Source organism: Phaseolus vulgaris, chromosome 7 (assembly GCF_000499845.2).
Source record: "Phaseolus vulgaris cultivar G19833 chromosome 7, P. vulgaris v2.0, whole genome shotgun sequence".
Lineage (NCBI taxonomy): Eukaryota > Viridiplantae > Streptophyta > Magnoliopsida > Fabales > Fabaceae > Phaseolus > Phaseolus vulgaris.
This window is the reverse complement of record NC_023753.2, coordinates 16,168,226-16,193,118: the sequence shown is the minus strand read 5'-3', so window position 1 is coordinate 16,193,118 and position 24,893 is coordinate 16,168,226. Positions and strand designations below refer to the sequence as shown.

Sequence of the window (24,893 nt, the reverse complement as noted above, 5' to 3'; positions counted from 1 at the left end):
TGCGAAGGTTTTTGCTGTTGAGATTGCGTTCTTGGAAGTTCTTTGGAGTTTACGAGGTTCTAATCAGTTGATTGCTGGATCGATCGTTGCTGAAGGAGGTTTTGTTCGTCGCTCTTGTGGTCTGCTAAGTTTTCATGAGATAGATGAGAAGCAACCGTTCAAGTCCAGTTGCGCCAGTTGCTGCTGAAGGCGCCATGACTATGGCACAGATGATGGAGATCATGCGTGCGCTGCAGGCGAATGTGGAGGCCTCGCGCATAGAGCAGGCAAAGATGCATGAGGACCTAGTCGCCTCTCAGGCCAGGAATGAAGAGCTCAAAGTGACTGAGGAGTTGCGCCAAGCTCTTCAGGAGCAGAGAGGGCGCCCAGTCGCTAAAAAAGAGGTCGCACCGTCGTCGCCACCTCGCGTTTTCCCCATGCCATTTGCACAGGCGATCACAGACACGCCTATCCCTGCGAGTGTGGTACCCGTGAAGGCTACTTTCACCGGCATGGAGGATCCTGAGGCACATCTCACCACGTTCCACACGCAGATGATGCTGTCAGGAGGCTCGGATGTTGTGTATTGCAAAATGTTTGTTAGCACGCTCCAGGGAACAGCGTTGGAATGGTTTGTGAGCCTGCCTACAGGTCACATAACCAATTTCCAGCAGTTTTCGAAGCTTTTCGTCGAGCAGTACATAGTGAACAAGGTGCCACCTAGGGTGTCTTATGACCTGTTCGACATAAGGCAGTACCAGGGAGAGTCCCTCAGGGACTACTTGAATCGCTTTGGAGCGCAGATGGTCCGCTCGCCAGCCAAGGACGAAGAGATGCTGGTATACGCCTTCAAAAAGGGCGTGTTGCCGGGACCTTTCTGCGAGGCACTGATCAGGGCTCACCCCGCCACGTTTGCTGAGGTTAGGCGACTTGCGGTGGCCCACATCGCCGATGAGAGTGAGGTCGCCGAGAAGAGAGGGAGCGTAGCCCCCGCTAGGCCACGTGCCCAGACCAGGATCCAGCCACAGAGGGTGCTGGAGACAGCAGCGGCCAAGAGGGATCAAAGGACCCGCCATCCCTATGAACCAAGGAAAAATAAGGGCAGGGGCCCAGGGCGCCCCAGGGAGTACAATCGCCCACCAAAGCATAAGTTTGTCATGGGGTTGGCGGACCTGATCGCCATCCCCAATATAGCAGCCAGGCTCAAGGCACCCGAGAAAGTGGGCGACAAGGTGTTAGGACCAAAGCCAGACGCCTGGTGCGAATTCCACCAGGGTTTTGGTCACACCGTCGATTCATGTTTGGCACTGGGATACCAGCTCGACGACCTGGTCAAGAGCGGTTTCTTGAATGATTACCTGCTGGACAGGAGAACGGGGGGCGCGTCGAGCTCCCAGCCGGCGGGTGGTGAGGCTCAGCAGCATGAGATGCCCACTCATGGAGAGATCCACACCATCGCAGGAGGTTTCTCGGGTGGTGGATGCACCGCGTCACAGAGGAAGAAGTATGCAAGGTCTGTGATGACGGTGGACATGTTCGAGGACCACTCGCCAGATGTGGACATCACGTTCACAAGAGAAGATCTCAGGGACGTTGTGCCTCATGACAACGATCCTATAGTCATCTCGCTTGTCACAGCGGGGAGGAAGGTCCACAGGGTTCTGGTGGACCAAGGAAGCTCGGCGGATGTGATGTTCTGGCCGACTTTCACACAGCTGCATTTGCCCATTGACCAGCTGAGGCCCTATGGAGGGTGCTTGTATGGGTTCGCTGGCGATCAGGTGGAGGTCAGGGGGTACATAGAATTAAGAACTACGTTCACGGATGAGGCGGGCTCGAGGACGGAGAAAATCAAGTACCTCGTCGTGAATGCTCCCTCAGCATATAACATCCTGTTGGGAAGGCCAACACTCAACAGAATAGGAGCTGTGCCCTCAACCAGTCACATGAAGGTGAAGTTGCCGTCGATGGAAGGGGTGGTGATCACCATCAAATCTGACCAGAAGGAAGCGAAGAAATGCTATGAGAATAGCCTCAAGAATAAGAGGTCAGTAAGTTACATCACAACGACGCCGCCTCCCGGTGTGAAGCCCAAGCCAACAGAATGGCGAGTTGTTGATGCGGCGATGGAGGTGGCCGCCAGAGGCGATGTCACCATGCTGAATGCTGAGGGAGAGAACGCCGATCGGGAAGAAGAGGCGAGGAACCACCCAGAGGAAGCGAGGGAACTGGGAATCGCCAGGGAAGCTAGACCCAAACCCGTCGAGGAGTGTCTCGAAAGGGAGATCGGGGGAAAGGTCTTCAAGCTGGGAAGATCCTTGGAGGCTGAGCTCCAAGACCAGATCGCCAAGGTGATAGAGCGGCATCTGGATGCTTTTGCATGGTCTGCTTCAGACATGCTGGGAATCGACCCCGACTTCTTGTGCCACCATCTAGCAATGGACAACCAGGTCAGACCAGTGCGACAGAGAAGAAGGAAGTTTAACGAGGAGAGAAGGCAGGCGATCAGGGATGAAACACAAAAGCTCCTCGCCGCAGGCCATATCAGGGAAGTCCAGTACCCTGAGTGGTTGGCCAATGTCGTGCTGGTGAAAAAAAGCAATGGGAAGTGGCGCATGTGCATCGATTTCACTGACCTGAACAAGGCTTGCCCAAAGGATTCGTATCCTTTGCCAAGCATAGACGCCCTGGTCGACAGTGCTGCAGGGTGCAAGTTGCTGAGTTTCCTGGATGCCTTCTCGGGGTACAACCAGATAAAGATGCATCCCATGGATGAAGAGAAGACCGCCTTCATGACCGAGAGATCGTGCTACTGCTACAAGGTGATGCCCTTTGGGCTGAAGAACGCGGGGGCCACGTACCAAAGATTGATGGATAGGGTACTTGCACCAATGTTGGGAAAGAATGTGCAAGCGTACGTGGATGATATGGTCGTGACCTCGCCGGAGAAGAGCAGGCACGTTGCGGACCTGGAAGAGTTGTTCACCACAATCGCCAAGTTCAGGTTAAAGCTGAACCCCGAGAAGTGCATTTTTGGCGTGGAGGCAGGGAAGTTCTTGGGATTCCTCTTAACTGAAAGAGGGATAGAGGCCAATCCTGATAAGTGTGCTGCCATCTTGGCGATGAGGAGCCCGGCTACCGTGAAGGAGGTGCAGCAACTTACAGGTCGGATGGCCGTCCTGTCTCGTTTCGTGTCGGCTAGCGGAGAGAAAGGCCATACGTACTTTCAGTGTTTAAGGCGGAACAATAAGTTTCCCTGGACGAAGGAGTGTGAAGAGGCCTTCGTCAAACTTAAAGAGTACCTGGCGAGCCCGCCGGTTCTGTGCAAACCGTTGGTGGGAACCCCTCTCAGGTTGTATTTTGCTGTGACTGAGAGGGCGGTGAGTGCGATGCTCGCCCAAGACCAAGACCAGGCTCAGAAGCCTATTTACTTCGTCAGCAAGGTGTTGCAAGGCCCCGAGGTAAGGTATCAGGCCTTGGAGAAAGCTGCACTGGCTGTGGTATTTTCGGCGAGGAGGTTGCGCCACTATTTTCACAGTTTTACAATACTGGTGATGACCGACTTGCCCATCCAGAAAGTCCTGAAGAAGCCTGATGTAGCTGGGAGGATGGTGAAGTGGGCGGTGGAGCTGTCGGAGTTCGATATCAAGTATGAGCCCCGAGGTCCGATCAAGGGGCAGATTTTCGCCGATTTTGTGGTCGAGCTCTCGTCAGAAGCAGCACGAGTTGAGGGGGATGATTTTCGTTGGGTGCTCTCGGTGGACGGATCGTCGAACCAGCAGGGTAGCGGTGCCGGAGTCATCCTGGAAGGGCCCAACGGTGTGCTGATTGAACAGTCCCTGAGGTTTGCCTTCAAAGCCAGCAACAATCAAGCAGAATATGAGGCGCTGATCACCGGAATCTTGCTGGCCAAGGAGATGGGAGCTAGGGTGCTGATGGCTAAGAGTGACTCGTTGTTGGTCACGGGACAAGTAACAGGCGAGTTCCAGGCCAAGGATCCACAAATGGCGGCTTACTTAGCGTACATGCAGGAATTGAAGGTTTCTTTTGTCTCCTTTGAAGTGTTACATGTGCCCAGAGAACAGAATGCCCGAGCAGACTTGCTAGCTAAGCTCGCCAGTTCGGGCAAGGGGGGTAGGCAGAGGACGATGATCCAAGAGACTCTGAAGACGCCTAGGGCATTTGTGGCAGACCACCTGGTTCTTCAAATAAGCAAGTCGACGGAGAAAGCGGCGAGCAGTCACAGGTCTTTGACTCAGGAAACCTTGAGATCGCCGAGAATAAGAGCATGTCAGGGGGAGAGGGTGAACATGACGCAGGTCTGCGCTACGCATGAGCCAGACACGTGGATAACATAGTACCAGCGATGCCTGGAAGATGACCTTCTCCCGCTGGATCCGACGGAGGCCAGGAAGATAAAGAAGAACTCCAGCAAGTTCACAATGATTGATGGCGAGTTGTATAGGTTTGGGTTCACACACCCACTCCTGGAATGTGTGCACAGAGAGAAATGTACAAGAATTATGGCCGAGCTCCATGAAGGGATATGCGGAAGTCACGTCGGGGGTTGAGCTCTGGCCGCAAGAACCCTCCGTGCAGGTTACTACTGGCCAACAATGAGGGAGGACCGCAAGAAGTATGCACAGTGTTGCAAGCAATGTCAGCAGCACGCCGATTGGCACAAAGCGCCTCCAGAAGAGTTAAAGTCGATTTACAGCCCTTGGCCGTTTCATACGTGGGGGATCGACATTCTGGGACCTTTCCCATTGGCGATCAGGCAGATGAAGTACTTGGTGGTGGCAATTGAATACTTCACCAAGTGGATCGAAGCAGAACCAGTAGCCCAGATCACCGCACACAAGATCGAGAGCTTTGTGTGGAAGTACATCGTGTGCCGGTTTGGTGTGCCTAAGCGCCTGGTGTCAGACAACGGGACTCAGTTTGCAAGTCACCTGTTGAAGAAGCTGTGTGAAGAGGTGGGAATTCAACAAGTATTTGCATCCGTCGAGCACCCTCAGACAAATGGCCAAGTAGAGTCCGCCAATCGGGTATTGCTAAGAGGCTTGAAGAGAAGGCTAGAGAAAGCCAAGGGATCATGGGCTGAGGAGGTACCCCGCATAGTTTGGGCATACCACACCACCGAGCAGTCGGGAACCCATGAGACCCCGTTTAGCTTGGTCTATGGATGCGACGCAATGATTCCAGTGGAAATCCAGAAGAGCTCGCCGAGATTCCAGAACTTTGTAGCGGAAGACTCGAATGAGGAAAGAAGGTTGAATCTGGATTTGCTGGATGAGGTCAGGGAGGAGGCGAGAGTAAAAGCCGAGGCAGTGAAAAGAAGGATTGAACGAAGGTACAACTCGAAGGCGATGCCAAGGCAGTTTAAAGAAGGCGACCTGGTGATGAGGAAGGCCCACCAGTACGAAATGGAGAACAAGTTGTCGCCTAAGTGGACGGGACCGTTCAGAATAACCGAGGCGCTCAGGAACGGCGCCTACCGCTTAGAAACATTGGAAGGAGGGGCGATTCCTCGCACTTGGAATGCCACGCACCTCAAGTTATATTACAATTGAAGCTTTGTAAGTAAAAACAAACACGAAGAGTTTTGCAAGCTTTCTGTTAAAACAGTTTGAACGGGGCACTCTTTTTTCCCTAAGGAGGGTTTTTAATGAGGCCACCCAATAAAGAAGAGTTTTTTAAGATTAAAGTTTCTAAGATTGCATGCTCGTTGTTTCGAAAGTTTTAGAAAAGACCTTGTCACTCGTATGTGATTTAAGGCAAGTTTGAAGATATGTTGCATGCTTTCTAAAAAGTTTTTAAGTCCCCATCGCTTTTCGGCGATCGGCGGCACAGTTAAAGATAAAAGTCCTCATCGTCTTTCGGCGATCGGAGGCACCAGCAACGTTTAAAAGACCTCAGCGCCCTCGCGCGTCCTGAGGCGAGAAAGAGATTAAAGTCCTCCTCGACTTTGTGCGAGTGCAGGCGAGAACAAGTTAAAAGTCCTCAGTGCATCCAGGGAAGAGGAGATGTAATCCCTGGGCAAAGTAGAGGCATAAGATAAAGACCTTCTCGCCGTCGAGCGAGTTCAGGCAAGATAAAGACCTTCTCGCCGTCGAGCGAGTTCAGGCAAGATAAAGACCTTCTCGCCGTCGAGCGAGTTCAGGCAAGATAAAGACCTTCTCGCCGTCGAGCGAGTTCAGGCAAGATAAAGACCTTCTCGCCGTCAAGCGAGTTCAGGCAAGATAAAATCCTTCTCGTCTCGAACGAGTTCAGGTACGGTGTGGAGGGTGGAAGAAGTTTAAAGGATGGCTAAGGTAGGTTCGAAGAGAACGCCTAGCTATCCGGCTTATTGTTCTGAAACTCAGGAAGGTAGAGAAGGATCCGAAAGGCGCCTCTACCCCCAGATGAGGGAACAATAGCCATGTTACGAAGGCAAAAGGGGGCTTACGTCGCCGGGTCCCTATGGCGATCAGAAGATGTTCGGGCGATGGCCAGAGTAAGGGTCCATTTTGATGGAGCAGATCAGGTGAACTATATCTTAAACTATCAGTTGGATTGAAACTTGCTGTTTAGTAAGTAGTTTCACGCTGAAGTTCGTTGCCTTAAGTTCACAAGTTATTAAAATGCCATCGTTTGAAAGTTGATAGTTTGCTCGAGTTTGAAGCAGTAAGTAAACGATTGAGCCCGCAGAATCGCTAAGTTAATTTGTTTAAGCGGTTTCTACTAGGAGAAGCAAAGTAAACAGAGAGACCATATGCGGAAGCGGAAAAATTTATAATAAAGGTGGTATCAGTTCGAATGCATAAGAAGAAAAGAAAAAGTTATCACAGGAAAAGTTTGTACAAAAGGGAACAAGCATTGGGTCCCAGGGAATAAGGGATGGAGGGAGACGACTAATCTTCAGAAGGCACGATCTTCCCATCCACCACTTCGTTACATATTGACACCATGGAGAGGTCGAGCTCGGGGTACTGGCAGGCGACTTGCTCCAGGGCGGCGTCGAATCCGGCGGCAAGGACTTGGGCGGAGCTCAGTTCAAGCTCTTCGTTTTGTTGTTTGAGCCCCTCGGTTTGCTGCTTCAGCTCGTCAGCTCGCTTCTTCAGTTCTTCAGTTTCCCCACGAGCTTGAGCAAGGTCGTCAGCAACCTTCTTGCTTTCGCCCCGCGCCTGGGCCAGCTCTGCAGCAATCTTCTCGTTTTCCTCTCGAGCCTTGGCGAGCTCGTCCACGGCGTCGTCCCTCTCCCTCTCGACCTTTCCAAGGAGAACCTCCCGATCAGCCGATCTCTTCTCAAGGTTCTCCACCTTGGCTGCATCCGCTTTCATCGATGCCTCCAAGTTGGCCACCTTAAGCCTGTAAGGAACCAGCTTGCTCTCCAGCTCGATTTTCTCTTGAGCTAGGAGGTGCAGCTTCTGGCGCAGATCGGAGGCCTCCTTGCGCGCAACCCTCAACTCGGCACTCATGGCGTCCTCCACCCTTGAGTGATCAATCTCCGCCATCATCAGGTTGCAAGACAGCTTTTCCGCCTCGATCCTTATCAGGCGATTCTCCTCTTGGAGTGTGGAGATCTCGTCCTGAAGTTTTTTGTTGGAGCTCTTCACAGCCTTTGTTATGATTGAGGGGAGGTCCTCTGCCATCATTTTGAGTTTAGCTGTGAAGGGCCCCCAGATTTCTTTGACCACGGGGGGAAGGCTTGCAGCTGCTGATGGTGGAGGTGCTAAAGGAGCCTGGTGCTGACTCTCACCACCACCCTCTTGAATTGGTTGATGAAGTTGGGCTTCCTGGCGTGGTGGTGAAGTGGGGGACTCGGTTATGAGTATTGGTGAGTTGTGAGCGCCTTCATCCCCACCTGGTGCAGCTTCAGCAATTGAGGCAGTTGAAGGAGGACCCTCTCCAGCAGATACGAATGGCGTGGAGGCACTAGGAGGGTTCTCCATGAAGTTGGGCTCGTTGCCTTCAACCGTAGGAAGCGCAGCTGCCAAGGGTATTGCTTGGACCGGCGGTGTTGGAGCTGGGGGAGAGGGCGGTGTTGGAGCTGGGGGAGAGGGCGGTGTTGGTGTTGGGAGAGCGGGTGGCGAAGAAGGTGCCACCCTTTTCCTTTTGGTGACAAGGCCGTCCTCAGACGCCTCATCATCCTCATCTTCATCTTCTTGAACCACTTGAGGAGTTTTCCTCTTTGGTTTCCTTAAGATGAGCTTCTTTCGTTGAGGGGCGGGCAGTGCCTCTGGAGGAGCTGGCCTTGAGGGGGCGATCTGCCCTGGGCAGCGGCGATCTCCACCACCGAGTTGGGCACGGTTTGAGAACCCGACGCCAACTTGTGGGTTCGGGCGAGCGCCCTCAGTTCAGCTAATTTGCCTTTGCCCAACATGAGATCTGCACAGGGTAAAAATATACAAGTAAGCGCAAAGGCAAAAGTGAAATATACGAGTACGTGTGCGAATGATGCAAACAAATGGTGCATGAATTAAAAACCAAGTCCAGTGCGCAACAAGCAGGACGCCCAATAATAGATAACAGAGATGCGCAATCAACTCCAACACAAGACGAAAACCTAAATGTCGAGGTAAGTGCTGACCTATGTGAGCTTCGAGTTGGCCCTCGAGGAACTCGAAGGAGATTATTGCGGAGGTGGGAAAGGTGATGTTGGCGGCTGCTACTCTCTTCCAGAAGAGGCATAGATCCTTGTCCAACTCGCCCATGTTGTCAGGACTTCTTGGCCTTCTGAAGTTTTCTTTGGAGTCCTTACTTCCCTTGTTTACCCAGTACAAGGGAAAGCCATCGAGCAGCGAGGGGTCTTGATCGTTTTGGCGCACTTGGACGAACTTTCCTTTCCAATCTTTGTAAGATTGCTGGAAGATAGAGAGGATCGACCTCCCAGCAATCCCGTTTAAGGTCACCCAGGGGCGGTCTCCAGGATTCTTGGCCTCGAACAAGAAAAGGAAGACGTCTACCGAGGCCAGTAGTCCCAAGTGCGCGCACATGATTTGAAATGCCCGCACGAATGCCCAGCTGTTGGGATGGAGCTGGGCAGCGGAAATGTTAAGCTCGGTTAATAGCTCCCGTTCAAAACGGGTGAAGGGAAGCCTGAGTTTCACCTTCTTGAAAAGGGTAGTGTAAACGAAGCAGAACAACTCGTCGTTGTTCCCCTTGTCATCCACGCAGATTGGCACGTCAGGAGGGCAAGGCAGCACCATTAGTTAGTCGTCATGCTCCTTGTGGAACGAGAGGTTGGGTTCGTCCCCCTTCTTCAACCGTAGCACCGCCAACGCAGAGTTTACTGAAGAGGTCTCCTTCAGCAAAGTTGGGGTGGCCCACGGGTAGAGTTTCTTATAGTCTTGTGTGGGAATGGAGGCTCCTCCGGCGACTGGTGGAGTTGCCTGAGCGAGGTTGGGACGAGAGGTTGCAGGCCTCTCAGCCTGGGAAGTAGGAGCACCAGATGCTTGTGGTAGGTTATGCGCTTGGGATGGAGGGTTTCGTGATGAAGGAGGAGGATTCGCGGTGGTTTTTTTACGAGCCATCGCGGGAACTGCAAAGGAAAAAGGGAAAAGGATGAACAAAGGTTACAGAGATCGACTTGATTGTGGACGAAGGATGGAAAACGAACGAACGGGAGTTTGTTGTGATGAATGTAATGGAAGACGAAGCCCTAAGTTACGAAAAGGAAGAAGAAGAGGAAACAACCCACAGCGTATGCACCAGGCAGATAATGGATGATGCGAATCGGTTAAAATGTAGCAAGTATCAACAGAAGAAGTAAAAGAGGTACCTTTCGATGATCAGATGAGCGTTGAAGGGAGTTGGAGATTGAGGGAGCTGAGAAGCGTTGTCGGTTTGCAGAGAAAACTCAGAACGTTTTGAGAAAGCAGGGAGATGATGAAACAGTAGAAATGAAAGGGTTTAAGGGTTTTTCAAACGTTTTTGGAAGCGCAAACGACAGCTGAAGATGACCATTGATGAAGCCACGTGTCGAGCGATTGGGAAAAGGGGTTTGATGGAGCGTCAGAAAAGCAGAGGGTACGAACGTTTGGAATTCTGTGCTAGCGCCACGTAGATCGGCAGTGACGTGACCTCTTAGTCTTTTCGCTGGACAAGTCTTCGCTTAAGACTGGGGGCTTGTGTACCGCCCAGGTAGTCGAAAGTGATGACGTGGTAGCAAGCTATAATATAGGCGTGTTGAACGGGGCACCTAGCTGGCAGAAGGGAAGGAAGTCGGGGGCTCGTGTAGTCGCCAGTCATTAAGTTGGCGTGCTCCGATCTCTAGCATACCTAAACCGGCGGTCACCAGGTTTGTGATGAAGTCGCCGGATGCGAACCCAGACGACCAAGTGATCAGAGATCGCCGAAAGGAGGACATCGCCGAAGGCTCAGGAAAGCTTGTTCCAGGCTTTCGAAGCAGAGGATGAAGTCGTCTGCTGGTCATTCCCTGGCTAGCCAGAGGTTGAGGTCGGGGAACAGCTTACCCAAGCATGCAGATGAAGCAAGTGAAGTAGATCATGATGGCGGCCGGCGAGACCACAGGGAAGGTGTGTATGATGACACCCGTACTCGCCACACAGAAGAGATCGCGCTCCAAGGCAGCTATACACCGAGTTACTCCTTGAATGGATAACTTAGTCGAATAAAGCCTGAAGAGTAAGAAGTGACGCTCAAGCAGAGGATGCTCCAGATGATGACACGTGTACAGCTGGATGCGAGCCACGTGTCCAGATGTGTAACCGTCCGGAGAGAGAAAGTGCACAGGTATATAAGAGATTCTAACGAACTTCTGAGGTACGCGCGCGTTTTAGAATACTTCTTTACGCTTGCGAGAACTGGAGTACGCTGAGAGAGAATTTTGCACGGTTCCTGAAGTTCTTAGTTTTCTCTTAGTATTTTGGTGGTTCAGTCGCTGACTTGGGCGTCGGAGCGTGGTCGGCCGCAGCGGCGCCGTTCTGTCTTTTGCAGGTTCTTGAGGTGAATCAAGGCGAAGGACGAAGGCTAGCACGGTGCAAAGTCGATCCAGATTCGACGAGGCAAGGCTCTTGCGTCCTGGTCAACAGGCGGGATCAAGTTGCGAGGAGGAGAACCGGCAAGGGGAAGGGGAGTCCCTCTGTTCAAAACGGGAGGAGGCCGAAGGTCAGACAAAGCTCAGGGGTAAACCGGGAACAAGTATGTCAAAGGTGGCGGTTAAGGAATCATGTACAAGAAGCAGAGACGACCAAGGGGAAAGTTGTTTCTCTTACACGAAAGAAGAATGTAGGAGCTAGAAGCCTATGGGAGGCTTTGACCTAGGTGTCTTATCTACCTCTGCATCCACCCCTACCTACAATAGCAGGCCCGTACATGATGAGGTGGCCAAAATCGTAGTAGACGTTGAGTCCAACATTGCTGTGAAGGTCAATCATCATGGGTCAGTTCATGGGAGTATTATGGAGGCCCAATACGGACTGGAATGGGAACCCAACTCTGCCAACTCTCATGAGGATGGGCCAAGGCCCGCCTTGGAATCTGATGAGTGTGAGGAAGGAAGTGGCTTTCAAGCGAGTGGGAAGTTAGGGGACCGAATGGAGGTGAATGAGCATAATAGTGACTACAACACTCGCACCCAAGAGAATTGGGCAGGAAACTCACCATCGGAGAAGGACGATGCGACTAAGAAGAAAGATGAAAAGGGAGGTGTGGACCGTGATGAGCATCATAGCTATAATGAGGGTGATGATGATGCAGGGGGAAATCACACAGAAGATCCTTGTTTGTACATCTCAGGTCCGTTTAAATCCCCATGCCGTCAGCGGAAGGAGAAGGGACTCATCGATCTGGGGGATTTATCCATGCTCCAAAGGCGGCGGTCTGCGCGACTAAGTGAGAAACAATCTACACTTGGTTTTACTCCACAACACCGAGAAGGTACGCGTTCCTCCTCAATCTCAGATGGGGATATATATAACTGTAATTCTCGGCTATGTGATAAAGGTACTGGGGCCGAACCACTAGAGTTGTGGAAAATTGGGAAGGTAGCAGGGCTAAGATGCCATAAGGAAGAGGGGGAAGTTGTTAAAGAATACATGTGTATGGAAGAAAGAGATACGGAGATCGCGAAAGGTGCTCAGGAGGGTGATAAGGATGGTCCCTTATGTTAATTATAAATCTAAACATAAGAGGGTTGGGGGGAGGCACCAAAGCTAGGTACCTGAGCCATATCATAGCTAGAGAAGGAGCGGATTTTGTGTGCATACAAGAAACCAAAGCAGTACAGTTCTCGGATGCCAGGTGCTACTCGCTATGGGGGGATAACAAAGTTGGATGGTTGCACTTTGAATGTGACAATGGGGGCGGTAGTCTCTTATCTATGTGGCACAAAGACGCTTTCATATATGAAAGCCATGAGATGGGGAAGGTGTTTATAGTCGTTTGTGGGCAACATATCAAAACAAATTGCAGGTGTGTGGTGGCTAATATATATGCCGCATGCTCTTTGAGGGAGAAGAAGGTATTGTGGGGGGAACTGATGCGCATCAAATCGGTATCCCAAGATAAGATATGGTGCTTTTGCGACAACTTCAATGCTGTAAGAAGGGTAAATGAAAGGCAAGGTGCAAGGGTAAGGGACACCCAGTCAAGTGAGATTAGCGACTTCAATGGCTTCATCGATGCTAATTTATTGATTGAGCTACCTTTTGTTGGCATGGAATTCATCTGGTTTAATTCCAATGGTTCGGCCAAGAGTAGGCTTGACAGAGCACTGGTAACTGAAGATTGGATGGAAGTTTGGCCAATGTGTAAACAATATGTGCAACGTAGGGAAGTCTCTGAACACTGTGCACTGGTTATAAAGTCTGTGGAGAAGGATTGGGGTCATAAACCATTTAGAACCATCGACGCGTGGCTGACAGAGAAAGGTTTTATGGAGATGGTGAAGGACATATGGTCCTCTTATCCAGGTCAGGGGTGTAGTTTCATGAAGGTCAAAGACAAATTGAAACGCTTGAAGGGTGATCTAAAAGAATGGAACAGGGACATTTTCGGCAACATTGTGACTACAAAAAGAGGATCCTACAAGAAATTGAGGATTTGGATAGCCAAGATTGCAATGGTGGCCTTTTGGTAACCGAAAGGATGAAAAGGGTTGAACTGGTTAGTCGTCTGAAGGAAACTGATAAAAAGCTGGAATCCCTATTCTGTCAAAAGGCCAGAATAAGCTGGCTCAAGAACGGGGACTCATGTACAAAGTTCTTTCACTCAACTCTGAGATGGAGAAGAAGGAGAAATGAAGTTAAGGGTGTGGAGGTTGGGGGCACATGGAGTGAGGAGCCTAGCACAGTTTGTTATGAAGCAAAAAAGTTGTTTGATAACAGGTTTAAAGAGAGAAAAGACCTAGGGGTGAGACTCGATGTTGTTGAGTTCAAGTCCTTATCTGTGGCAGTGTGAAGGCTCAAAAAGCCCTGGACCTGATGGATTTAATTTCAATTTCCTTAAGAAGAGTTGGGAGTTTGTGAAGGAAGAGTTTATGGCAGTGATGAACCTGTTTCACGAAACAGGTTATATTCCGAAGGGATGCAATGCATCCTTCATTGCACTTGTACCTAAAGTAAGAAATCATGTCAATCTTGATCACTACAGACCCATTTCTCTAGTAGGAGCCATATATAAAATTATTTCCAAGGTGCTAGCCGGAAGGATCAAGAAAGTACTTCCCTTGGTTATTGACGATTGTCAGTCGACTTTTTTGAAGAACAGAGAGATCTTAGACAGTGTGCTGATGGCTAATGAAGTGCTTGAGGATATCAGAAAGAGTGGGAGGAGCGGGTTGTGCCTAAAGGTGGATTTTGAAAAAGCTTACGACTCGGTTAGATGGGAGTTTCTCTACGATATGTTACATAAGATGTGGTTCCATAGTAAGTGGATTAATTGGATCTAAGGCTGTTTGGAAAGTGCGTCTATCTCAGTACTAGTTAATGGGAGCCCGACAGAAGAATTCAAACCTAAAAGAGGGCTAAGGCAGGGAGACCCGCTTGCTCCCTTTCTCTTCTTGGTTGTAGCCGAAGGCTTGGCCGGGTTAGTTAGGCAAGCTGTGAAGGCTAATATTCTCTCTGGGCTTAAGATTGGTAGAAAAGAGGTTGAGATATGTATCCTTCAATTTGCTGATGACACTCTATTTCTATGCGAGGATTCATTCAACAATGTAGTAACCTTGAAGGCTATCCTCAGGGGGTTTGAGCTAGCCTCAGGCTTGAAGATTAATTTCCATAAGTCAAAGCTTGCAGGTATTAACGTGCATAGAAACAGTCTCCACTGTTATACGAAGACTCTGAATTGTGCTCAGATGGTAGTACCATTCAAGTATTTAGGGTTTCGAGTGGGAGGCAACCCAAGGAGGAAAAAGTTGAGAGTCGGTTATAAAGAAGCTGGAAGCTAGGCTCAACACATGGAGAGGGAGGTACTTATCAATGGCAGGGCGAATATGCGTTATTAAATCGGTCCTCACTGCAGTTCCTCTATACTACCTATCCTTGTTCAGAGCACCGGTGTCGGTCTGCAAGAACATTATCAGTATCCAAAGAAGGTTTCTATGGGGCTGGGGGAAGGAGAAGAAGCCGATTTCATGGGTGAGTTGGAAAATCTTATGTAAATCAAAAGAGGAGGGAGGGCTGGGTCTTACAGACATCCGTGAATTTAATTATGCTCTACTGGCCAAATGAAGATGGCGCTGGCTCTCGAATGAGGAAGGGAGATGGAAGGATATTCTAGAGTCAAAATATGAAGGAGGAAGAGAGGTCACGCAATCAGCTCTAAAATTACAGTTTTGGTGGTGGAGGGATCTTGATAAAGTGTGTAAGGAGGGAGGAGGAGAGGGTTGGTTCCAAGAAGAAATTGGGTGGAGATTCGGATGTGGTGATAAAGCAAAATTCTGGGAGGACGTGTGGGTTGGGAATACTAATCTCAAAACTGTATTCCCCAGATTGTTCTCAATATCAAGTAATCAGGGTCAGAAGGTTGTAGAGGTAGGTATGTGGGAAGGGTCTGAATGGCGATGGAATCTAAGGTGGAGGTGTGTCAGGTTCGAGTGGGAATCGGTGATGGAAAGGGATCTTGCAGTGTACATTTCCAGGATTACTATAAATAGGGAGGAGCAAGATTGTAGGGTGTGGGGGAACATTGAACAAGGTGCTTCTCTGTGAAATAAGCTTATGCGACCTTAGCTAAGAGAGGTGGTGGTCATACTATTGAAGTCTTCCAGCTCCTATGGAAAGCTAAGGCCTTTCCCAATGTCATGACTACTGCATGGAGGGCTTTGTTGAATAAACTACCAACTAGAGAATGCTTGAGTAGGAGAGGGGTGACGCTGAAATCCACCCTTTGTGCGCTTTGCCAAACCAAGGCAAAATCTTGCCAACACCTATTTATGGAGTGTGACGTGGTTGTGCGTGTGTGGGACTTATGTTATAGATGGATTGGCATATTATTTGTACAACATAATGTGCTAAAAAACCATTTTGAAAGCTTCTATCTGGTCCAGGTCAGCAATAAACAAAATATGGTTTGGAAAGGAATCTGGACAACTCTTGTACGATGCATTTTGGAACATAGGAACTCGATTGTGTTCAAGCAAGGCGTAGTAGACGCAGAAGAGGTGTTCCAACAAGCTCAGCTTAAATCGTGGTTATGGATGAAGCATAAAGCACACAGGTTTAATTACTCTTTCATAGATTGGATCTTGAATCCAATGCTCTGTATCAAGAGTTATAAGTAATAGGGATTCCAAGGTAATCTAATGCAGGAAAGGAAAGAGGGTTATGGTGAAGAATCTGATGATAGCAGGATTGCTTTGTGCTAGGAGACCCAATATATATATATATATATATATATATAAGTTGTTGTCTGCAGAAAGACTTTTTTACAAAATATTGGGCTTTAGGTGTTGGGAAGTACAGGTTAGGACAAAGCTGGTTTGGGTGCTATTGGTACTATACATAGCTATCTGAATTTAGTGCGAAATGTTCAAAACAATAGGCTGGTTGTCTGGTTTAAATAGCAGTTGCTAGCTATCTATAGCTGGGGTAGACGGGGTCGCTGGATTAGACGTTGTATGGGTTCCATGGGGTTGCTGGCACGGATGGTGTATGTGTTGGTTTGTTGGCTTATTTCGTCTCTTCCTCTATCACCTTGGTGGGAACGTTGCTAGTTGAAACAGTAGCTTATGTGAAGCTGTGACAGGGCGGTGTTGTTGTCTGGATGGTTTCTGTAGCTGTGGCAGCGAGCAAGGGAATGATGGACTAATCTATACTGTGCTGATACACAAGTGGGGTGCTGCAAAGGGTGCCATGTAATAGTTATTAGAATGGAGTATGCTTGTTCGTGTGCACTGGCCTTCGGGTGATAGAGCAACAACAATATGTCTCATTTACTATCCCTATGCAAACCATGGGATACTCTAAAAGGTCTATGTGATGTTATGGAGTTTACTTTTCAACTTGCTGTGCTCAAGTGGGAAGTAGGTCCAAAGGAAATAGATGGCTTGTGGGCCCTTGGAGGTATAAGATTATGCATGAATTACCGGGCTTGAGAAACATAGAAAGTAACTCCAGCCACTTCTTTTTCGTTATACGAATTGTACCGACCAGGTAGTCGGGAGTGATGGCGTGACAGCAAGCAATAATATAGGCGTGTTGAGCGGGACACCTGGCTGACAGAAGGGAAGTACATCGGGAAGTCTGTGTAGTCGCCAAGTGATGGCTTGGCGTTCTCCGATCTCTAGTATGTGTAACCGGCGGTCACCAGGCTTACGTCATAGTCGCCGTATGTGAGTTACGGGAGACCAGGTGGTTAGAGATCGCCGAAGGGGGGACATCGCCGAAGGATCAGGGAGGCTTGTTTAGGGCCTTCAAGGGGTACGAGTACGAAGGACGAGGTTATCAGATGATCATTCCCTAGCCAGAGGTCGAGGCAAGGGAACAGTTTACCAGAACATGCACGATGTGCAAGTAAAGCAAATCGTGATAGCAGCAGGCGAGACCACAGAGAAGGTGTACGTGGTGACACCCCGTACTCGCCGCTTAAGGGGTTGTGCTCCAAGAAAGCTGTAGTTACTCCTCACATGGGTAACTTAGTCGAATAGCTTGAAGAGTAGAGGTGACGCTCAAGTAGAAGGTGGCTCCAGATGGTGACACGTGTACAGCTGAATGTGAGCCACGTATCCAGAGGTGTAACCGTCAGGAGAGAGAAAGTGCTCAGGTATATAAGGAACTCTAACGAACTTCTGAGGTACGCGCGTTTAGAACACTTCTTTACGCTTTTGAGAACATTTGAGTACGCTGAGAGAGCATTTGCACGGTTCCTGGAGTTTTAGCTTTTCTCTCTTAGTATTTGGTGATTCCGTCACTGACTTGAGCGTCGGAGCGCGATCGGCCGCAGCGGCGCCACTCTGTCTTTTTCAGGTTCTTGCGGAGAATCGAGGTGTGAAGGACGGAAGCTAACGTGGTGCAAAGCTGATCGAGAGAAGATACCTTTGACGTGGCAAGACTCTTGCACTCGAGTCAACCGACAGGATCACGAATCTTTGGAGCAAAGGTTACCCCTGTGTAATCTGTTGCGGCACTTTGTGAAGAAAATGGGGCTAAACTTTATGCTGCTATGCGGAGGAAATGGTCCTTGGTTCACGCTTGTTTCATTTGTAGCCAAGGTTGGGTTAAAAGTTTAGGCTTGCCTAGTTAATTTACTGGGTGGGTTTGAAGACTTTTTATGTTTCCTCATGCCCTCTAGGTTAGCTCTTATTGGTTCTGTATAAGGGTTGGGACACCTCTTAAATGTTCCCTTTTAATTTACTTAATTCTTTGCTGATAAAAAAAAATAGGTATAGGTGTAGGAGTAATATCTTGAAAAGAATAAAGATTTTTATTTTGTAAATATTTATGTGTGTATATATGTTGTGTAGGTTTAAGTTTATATTTTTGAATTACTATAAGCTTTGTACAAATTCTTGGATGGTATCAGGTTCATTTAGAGTCTATCCTAGTGAGAGTTTGTTTGGTCTATCGTGTTATGGGCTATCAGACCGTTATCGGATACTCATAATATATAGTCTCACACACGAGTTGATAGGTCTCGGTGTTAGGGCGTGTGTTGGATCCTACATCGACCAGAGATAAGGACATTTTGTAGTATATAAGAGGGTGCAAACCTTATTTTATAAATCAGTTTTTACGTTAAGTTAGACTTAAAGTTAACTTCTTAATAGATAAATTTTAGGACTTTATATAATTTATAATAGGGTTTTCTTTTTTATCCATTAGATTGTTGGTCGGAATAAAAACTAATCGATAATATTTCTTTAACCAGATTTGAGACATTAAACAATTTTAAGTGAAATTGGATTGACGAAATTTAATTTAAATTCATGTATGGAGTTAAATTTAGAAGTCTGAAGCTTTCTTATATCTGAATACATAACTCAACTAAAGTTAACTTTACTAATGTGTTATATTTTAATGCATTTTTTCATGTAAATTGGTTATACGTTAATGTAGCTTTGTAAAATGTAATGCATGTTGAAGTAAGTAAGTGGGAGTTAAAGTCTCGCATTATGACAAATGGACAAAAAGAAACCATACATATACATATATATATATATATAAACTACAAACTTATTATTTTTTTAAAAAAATAGATTAAAATGATATCATGAATTGTTATATGAGTTTACTAATGGTATATTGGTACTGAGTCTTCAAATTTAGGAAAGATAAAAAAATATAATTAATTTAAGAATCAAACCCAAAAATAATTTATTTTGTATATTAAAAAACATAATTGAACTAAAGGAAATGAAAAGGGCATGCTGTAATAGGTTGAGATTTTTTCTGTACAGCATAGTATCACATTAAGTCAAAACAAATATTATAACTCCCATCAATCTTTATGACATTTTATAAAAAATCTTTCGAATTTTTATAAAGATTTTTATAATTTTTATATAATTTATATTTATTTTTCCTATTTGTTTCTATTAAATAGTAAGAGTATTTAATTTCTGTACTTATGAAGTTTAAAAATTATTATCAACAAAGACTAGTTTTATATATTAATATTTTTAAAATTTAATTAAGTCATAACATATAATCATTATTTTTGTGTTCTCTCTTCAATTATTGATGAACTCGTTCCTTCTTTCTAAAAAAAAATTGACCAACAACTTATAAGAAATTGAAAAATAATAATTAATCAACGAATTAGAAAAAAAATATAAAAATAACAATTACATGATTTTATTGATGACAAAGTTCAATAGTAAAATAATTACATAAAAATAAAAAATATTTTAAAATTTCATTACAACGAAAATGTTTAATACGCACTGAATTAAAATTACTTAAACTTATAAGAAAGAATAATTTTATTAAACCTATTTTTAAATTTGAATTAAATTAATCTATTTATTGACCAATATGATTATGTAACAAAATTCTTTGAAAGGTAAGAGATTGAATATAATTGAGTTCAATGCACCTTCCTCTACAAACTAAAATGATTCATGTATCGGGGATTGCTGGTCATGGGATTTAAAAGCACCTAGATAAAGTCTATGAGAAAACAGGTCTCATTATTCTTACAGGGACCCAATCTCGATTATGGCAATGACAGCGTTAATCTCGTCATTAGTGCAGTGGTCAACCATGTAATTTCCAAGACTCCAATACTTCCACTGCCATTTAGAATTGAAAAAATGGTCTCATATTAAATCATTGTTTGATTTATTTCAATTGTATTCCTTATACCTTTAATTTATATCTGAATTCGGTTATTGTGTTAAACATACCTTACTCTATAATCTATATTTAAATATTTATCTTTATCATAGTTAATAAATTATACTATTTTTATATTTTTATTAAATTTATTGTTGCAATGTATACCATCAATTTTCCATGACAAAAATAAGTAAATCAAATTATAATAAAATCATAACATTTAAATTTTTACACTCTTAATTAAAAATAATTATATTTTAATTATTAATTATAATTTTAAATTTTTCATATGAATATTGAATAATTAAATTATAAATAAATTCCTGTATTTTTCCTAAGATTTAATATTCATATTTTAGGTAGACAACTAACCACAATTATAATATTATCACATTCTAGCATTTCCCTTATGATATTAATAAAGTAATAATGTATTTATTTTATTTATATGATATTAAAATCATATAATAATAAATTAATAAATTTAATAAAATATTTTATATTTATTTATACATTAAAATAATATTTCTCAAAAATATAGTATTTATATTTTCCTATAAAACTAATTATAATTTTGTGACGATATACTCTTTATGATATTTTATGATAAATAATTACATCATTACAGTTTTTGTCTACAAAAATTCTTTATTTTTGTAAAATTTTAATTTTTCTATTTAAAATTTAATTAATAATATTTTAAATAAAATAAAGGAAATGACTATCGTTTTATAAAAACTATATTTTAAAAATGTTCATATCAATCATTAAAACAGATAAATGTAGTATGAATATAACTTTTAAAAACATAACAGAAATGCATATTTATTTTTAAACTAGAGAGATAGTGATCCCCTTATTTTTAAACCTAGTATAATTATTTTTTTTCATTTAATGTTTTAAAAAAATTTACATGTAGATTATAGTAACTTTATTTTTCTTTAAAGAAGGCTGGATGGGTGGAAAATTATGACATTTTTTTGACTAAAAATTAATAAAGGTAAAGTTGCTAATTTAGACCGGTTTCAAGTTTCTTATTTGCATTATCATACAGTATAATATATAAAGACGTGAAATGAATTTTTAATTCTAACTATCTATGTACACGAGCAGATGATCAAACAGATGCAGAAGGGTCTAGAGAACTTTAGGATGTTGTTTTGAACCTTGCATTGTAAATGTACCGTCCCGTCCCCGAGCGTTCACCAAAGTCAAAGTCAAAGTCAAACACGTGGTGGGACCTGCCAGGGGGCCCAAGGGAGAAAGTCAACAGGTTGACCAATTTGGGCGTCGTCAGGTGTAGGCATCGCCTGGAAGAGGCGTCGCCATGATAGGCGTTGGCAGACTCATGTGTTGATGTTGTCATCCCTCGATACCCACGTGTAGGAAAGACTGTGGAGAGGATGACGCGCTAAGAGGTAACGGTATGGGTGAGGAGGCCTCGGGCCCCAGTACCTCAGAACAGTAATGAAGAGAAGTGAAAAGTGGCTTCAAGGCCACAGTCTCAGTATATCAGCAGGGGGTAACCTGACTCGTGAAGTACCCACGCCACCTCTAGGGAATCCCTGGGACAGATACGACCCAAGAGAGGGCCACGCCCAGGGGCGAACCATGTGCATGGTACGAGAGGAAGGCAAATACATTCCCAGAGCGAGTGACTAGAAGCTTACACGTGGGAGTTTCCCTAAGTTGGGTTACAGCATGGTAAGGCTTTCCACGTGGAGTGGCGGTCAAGTCAGAAGGACACGTGGCAGTAAGCACTGAAACATCAAGGTATATAAGCTTCTCTAAAAAGTTTACTAAGGTACGTTCTATCAGTTGCACACTTGACTCAGTTACACACTCACTCAGAGAGGGAGAGAGTTGAGAGTTAGTTACGATTCAGTTATGATCTCCGATACGGAGGTTTTGATGTTTCTTTCTTCACTGACTTGATCATCGGAGTGCAAACGGCCGTGAGGGCGCCCCTTTGCTCGTTTCATTTCAGGTTCTCACGACGGTGCAAGGAGGGGATCTGAGTTGAAGACGAAGGAAGTCCTCGAGTGCAAGTCAGAGCCACGCGCGGAGACTTTCTCAGTCAACCGGCAGGAACATTTGGCGCCCACTGTGGGGCCGATTTAAAACATCAGCTCCCACCGCAAGTGTTAGAGGTTTTTCAGTAGCAGTTTTCAAGATCAAGTTTCAAGAATCGTTCAAGATCCTCAGTTGATTGTGAAGTTCAGTTCAGATCACTGTTTGTTCGTGTTTGTTTGAAGTTTGTTGAATATACGTTGTTGCTCGTAGTTTTCACCGTTCGTTTTCCGTTTGAATTTAGTTTTCACCGGTTGTTCGTCAGTCCACTCTGAGTTCCCACCGCTTTCTTCATCTTCTTGATGTTTCAACCGATCGTTCTTTAGTTTCACCAAGTTTTCACTGATCGTTTTCGATTTCGCTCGTTCCACCGGAGAAGTTTGTTAGAACCGCCATAACAGTTAGAAGAGTTTCAAGAAATTGTTGAAGATGAGGACCACCAGGAAAAGTTCGACGCGCGCTGAGAGTGGAGACATGACCATGCAGCAGGTCATGGATATGATGCAGGGATTGCAGGAGGCAATGGCAGCATCGAAGGTTGAACAAGAGCGCATGAAGGCGGAACTCGCGGCGTCTCAAGCGAGAAACGAAGAGCTCTGTCGTGCAAATGAGGAGTTGCGCCGCGGGTTGCGCAACAACTCAGGGTTACGCGAGGCAGATGAGTGCGAGCGTTTCACTCCACCAAGGGAATTCTCTACGTCGTTCTCGCAGTCGATTCTGATGGCGGTAATTCCCAACACGTTCGTAGGTCCTAAGGTGACCTTCACTAGGATGGAAGATCCCGAAGCACATCTAACTGCGTTCCACACGCAGATGATGCTGGTAGGCGGCTCCGACGCCGTGAGGTGCAAGCTCTTCATGAGAACACTGACTGGAATGGCCATGGACTGGTTCATCAACCTTCCAGATGGCCATATCACATCTTTCTCACAGCTCTCTCAGTTATTCAGGGAGCAGTACCTAGCAAACAGGGCTCCACCACCAGTCTCGTATGATTTGTTTGATGTGAAGCGGTATTAAGGCGAGACCTTGAAGGAGTATATCAACCGCTTTGGGGCTCAGGTGGTGAAGGTTGGCACCACGGAGGAGCCCATGATTGTCTACGCATTCAGAAAGGGGGTGTGCCCTGGGCCTTTCTGCGAGTCGATCATTCGTAACCGCCCCCGAACATTTGCTGAGATAAGGCGTCGTGCTGTGGAACACATCGCCACTGAGGGCAAGGTGTGCGAGAAGTGCACAAGTGTTGCACCCACACGCCCAAGAGCACCGTCGCGTGCACAACTCGTCAGGGTCAACGAGGCCACGACGGGGAGGAAGAACTAGGATAGGCGACGCCCATATGAGGCGAGGAGGCCCCATCCTAGGGGTCAAGCAGAGGGAAACAGGGCGACAAGGGAAGTGAATAGGCCGATAAGGCACAATTTCGTAGTGGAGCTTAAAGATCTTATCGTTGTGCCTAACATAGCTGACAGGCTGAGGCCACCAGTGAAGACAGATAAAGTGTTGGGACCTCACAAAGACTCGTGGTGCGAGTTCCACGAGGCGTTTGGGCACCACATCAACAACTGTTTGGCGTTGGGCCATCAGTTAGATGAACTGGTGAAGAGTGGCTTTCTGAAGGATTACCTCGCCGGGTCTGCCAGGGTCGCGGCTTTAGCAGTGCCAGAGGAAGATCAGGCACAAGAGATGCCAATCCACGGAGAAGTACACACCATCTCTGGTGGCTTCTCAGGAGGAGGGCCCACTACCTCTCAGCGCAAGAGGTATGTGAGGACAGTGAATTCAGTTGTTGGAGAGGGTTCGGACAACCCATGGAAGACAGACCTGGTGTTCACGAAAGTTGATCTACGTGATGTCGTCCCCCATGACAATGACCCTGTGGTCATTTCGATTGTCACAGCTGGGAGAAAGGTGCACATAGTTCTCGTCGACCAGGGCAGTTCAGCAAATGTCATGTTCTGGTCGACCTTCAACAAGCTTCAGTTGTCCCCTGACCTGCTGAGGCCCTACACTGGATGCTTGTATGGGTTTGCAGGGGACCAAGTGAAAGTACGAGGTTACTTGGAGCTGAGGACGACGTTCACAGATGGAACGGCGTCCCGTACAGAGAGCAGTGGCCTCCATGCGCCACATGAAGATGAAGCTGCCGGATCTTAGTGGCAAGGTGATAGTGATCAAGTCTGATCAAGAAGAGGCCCGAAAATGCTATGAAAATAGCTTAAAAACGAAGAGGGGCGTGGTCATGGTGATGGAGCACCCGCCCATCTCGGATACGCCGATGGAAGAAGAGCCCTTAGAAGAGACGACGCCCGCGGAATCAACGCCTGTCGAAGCCTCACACACGGAGGCGACACCCAAGGAACATGCGCCCTTAGAAGAAGCACATGGGGAGGCGACGCCCATGGAAGGAGTATCCGAGGGGGCCTCGCCCATGGAAGAGGAGTCAGAGGGGGCGACACCTGAAGCGCTTGACGGGGCGACGCCTTTAAGAGAAGACAGCAGAAGCGAGTCTCGCGCGGGGAGTGTGCGAGACAAGCGACCCCAACTAGTAGACAATGTGGTGGAAAGGCAGATAGGTGGTAAGGTGTTCAAGTTGGGACGTTTGCTGAGTCAGGAGGAGCAGGACGAAGTGGCGATGGTGATCTCGCGCCACCTAGATGCGTTCGCATGGTCCGCCTCGGACATGCTAGGCATCGACCCAGACTTCCTATGCCACCACCTCACCATGGATCCCAAGGTTCGCCTTGTACGATAGAGGAGGAGGAAGTTCAATGAGGAGAGGCGCCTCGTCGTGCAGGAGGAGACGAAGAAATTGTTAAGTGTTGGGCATATCAGGGAAATCCAATACCCTGAGTGGTTGGCCAATGTCGTCCTGGTGAAAAAGGCGAATGGAAAATGGCGTATCTGCGTCGACTTCACGGATTTAAACAAGGCGTGCCCTAAAGATTTGTACCCCTTACCCAGCATCGACGCTTTGGTGGATAGCGCTTCAGGGTGCAAGATGCTGAGCTTCTTAGACGCATTCTCGGGGTACAATCAGATAAAGATGCATCCAAGGGATGAGTGCAAGACGGTGTTCATGACAGAGACATGCAGTTATTGCTATAAGGTGATGTCGTTTGG

General features: G+C 46.6%; 2 protein-coding genes across 2 annotated transcripts; both read left to right on the top strand.

Annotated features, from left to right (window-relative positions):
* Window positions 1-12,463: 12,463 nt before the first annotated feature.
* On the top strand, window positions 12,464-13,063 carry LOC137829133 (uncharacterized). The gene has a single exon (XM_068635927.1). It carries the CDS (start codon window positions 12,464-12,466, stop codon window positions 13,061-13,063), a length of 600 nt encoding a protein of 199 aa, XP_068492028.1.
* Window positions 13,064-22,244: 9,181 nt separating this feature from the next.
* On the top strand, window positions 22,245-23,927 carry LOC137829132 (uncharacterized). The gene is made up of 2 exons (XM_068635926.1): window positions 22,245-22,783; window positions 23,243-23,927. Exons 1-2 carry the CDS (start codon window positions 22,245-22,247, stop codon window positions 23,925-23,927), a joined length of 1,224 nt encoding a protein of 407 aa, XP_068492027.1.
* Window positions 23,928-24,893: the final 966 nt, after the last annotated feature.

What these genes read in the sequence shown, in the direction of transcription:
- LOC137829133 (XM_068635927.1), top strand. Translation starts at nt 12,464, where the DNA reads ATGCGCATCAAATCGGTATCCCAAGATAAGATATGGTGCTTTTGCGAC.
- LOC137829132 (XM_068635926.1), top strand. Translation starts at nt 22,245, where the DNA reads ATGACCATGCAGCAGGTCATGGATATGATGCAGGGATTGCAGGAGGCA. An exon ending in GATTTGTTTGATGTGAAGCG is followed by an intron (nt 22,784 to 23,242) that starts GTATTAAGGCGA and finishes CATAGCTGACAG; the next exon opens with GCTGAGGCCACCAGTGAAGA.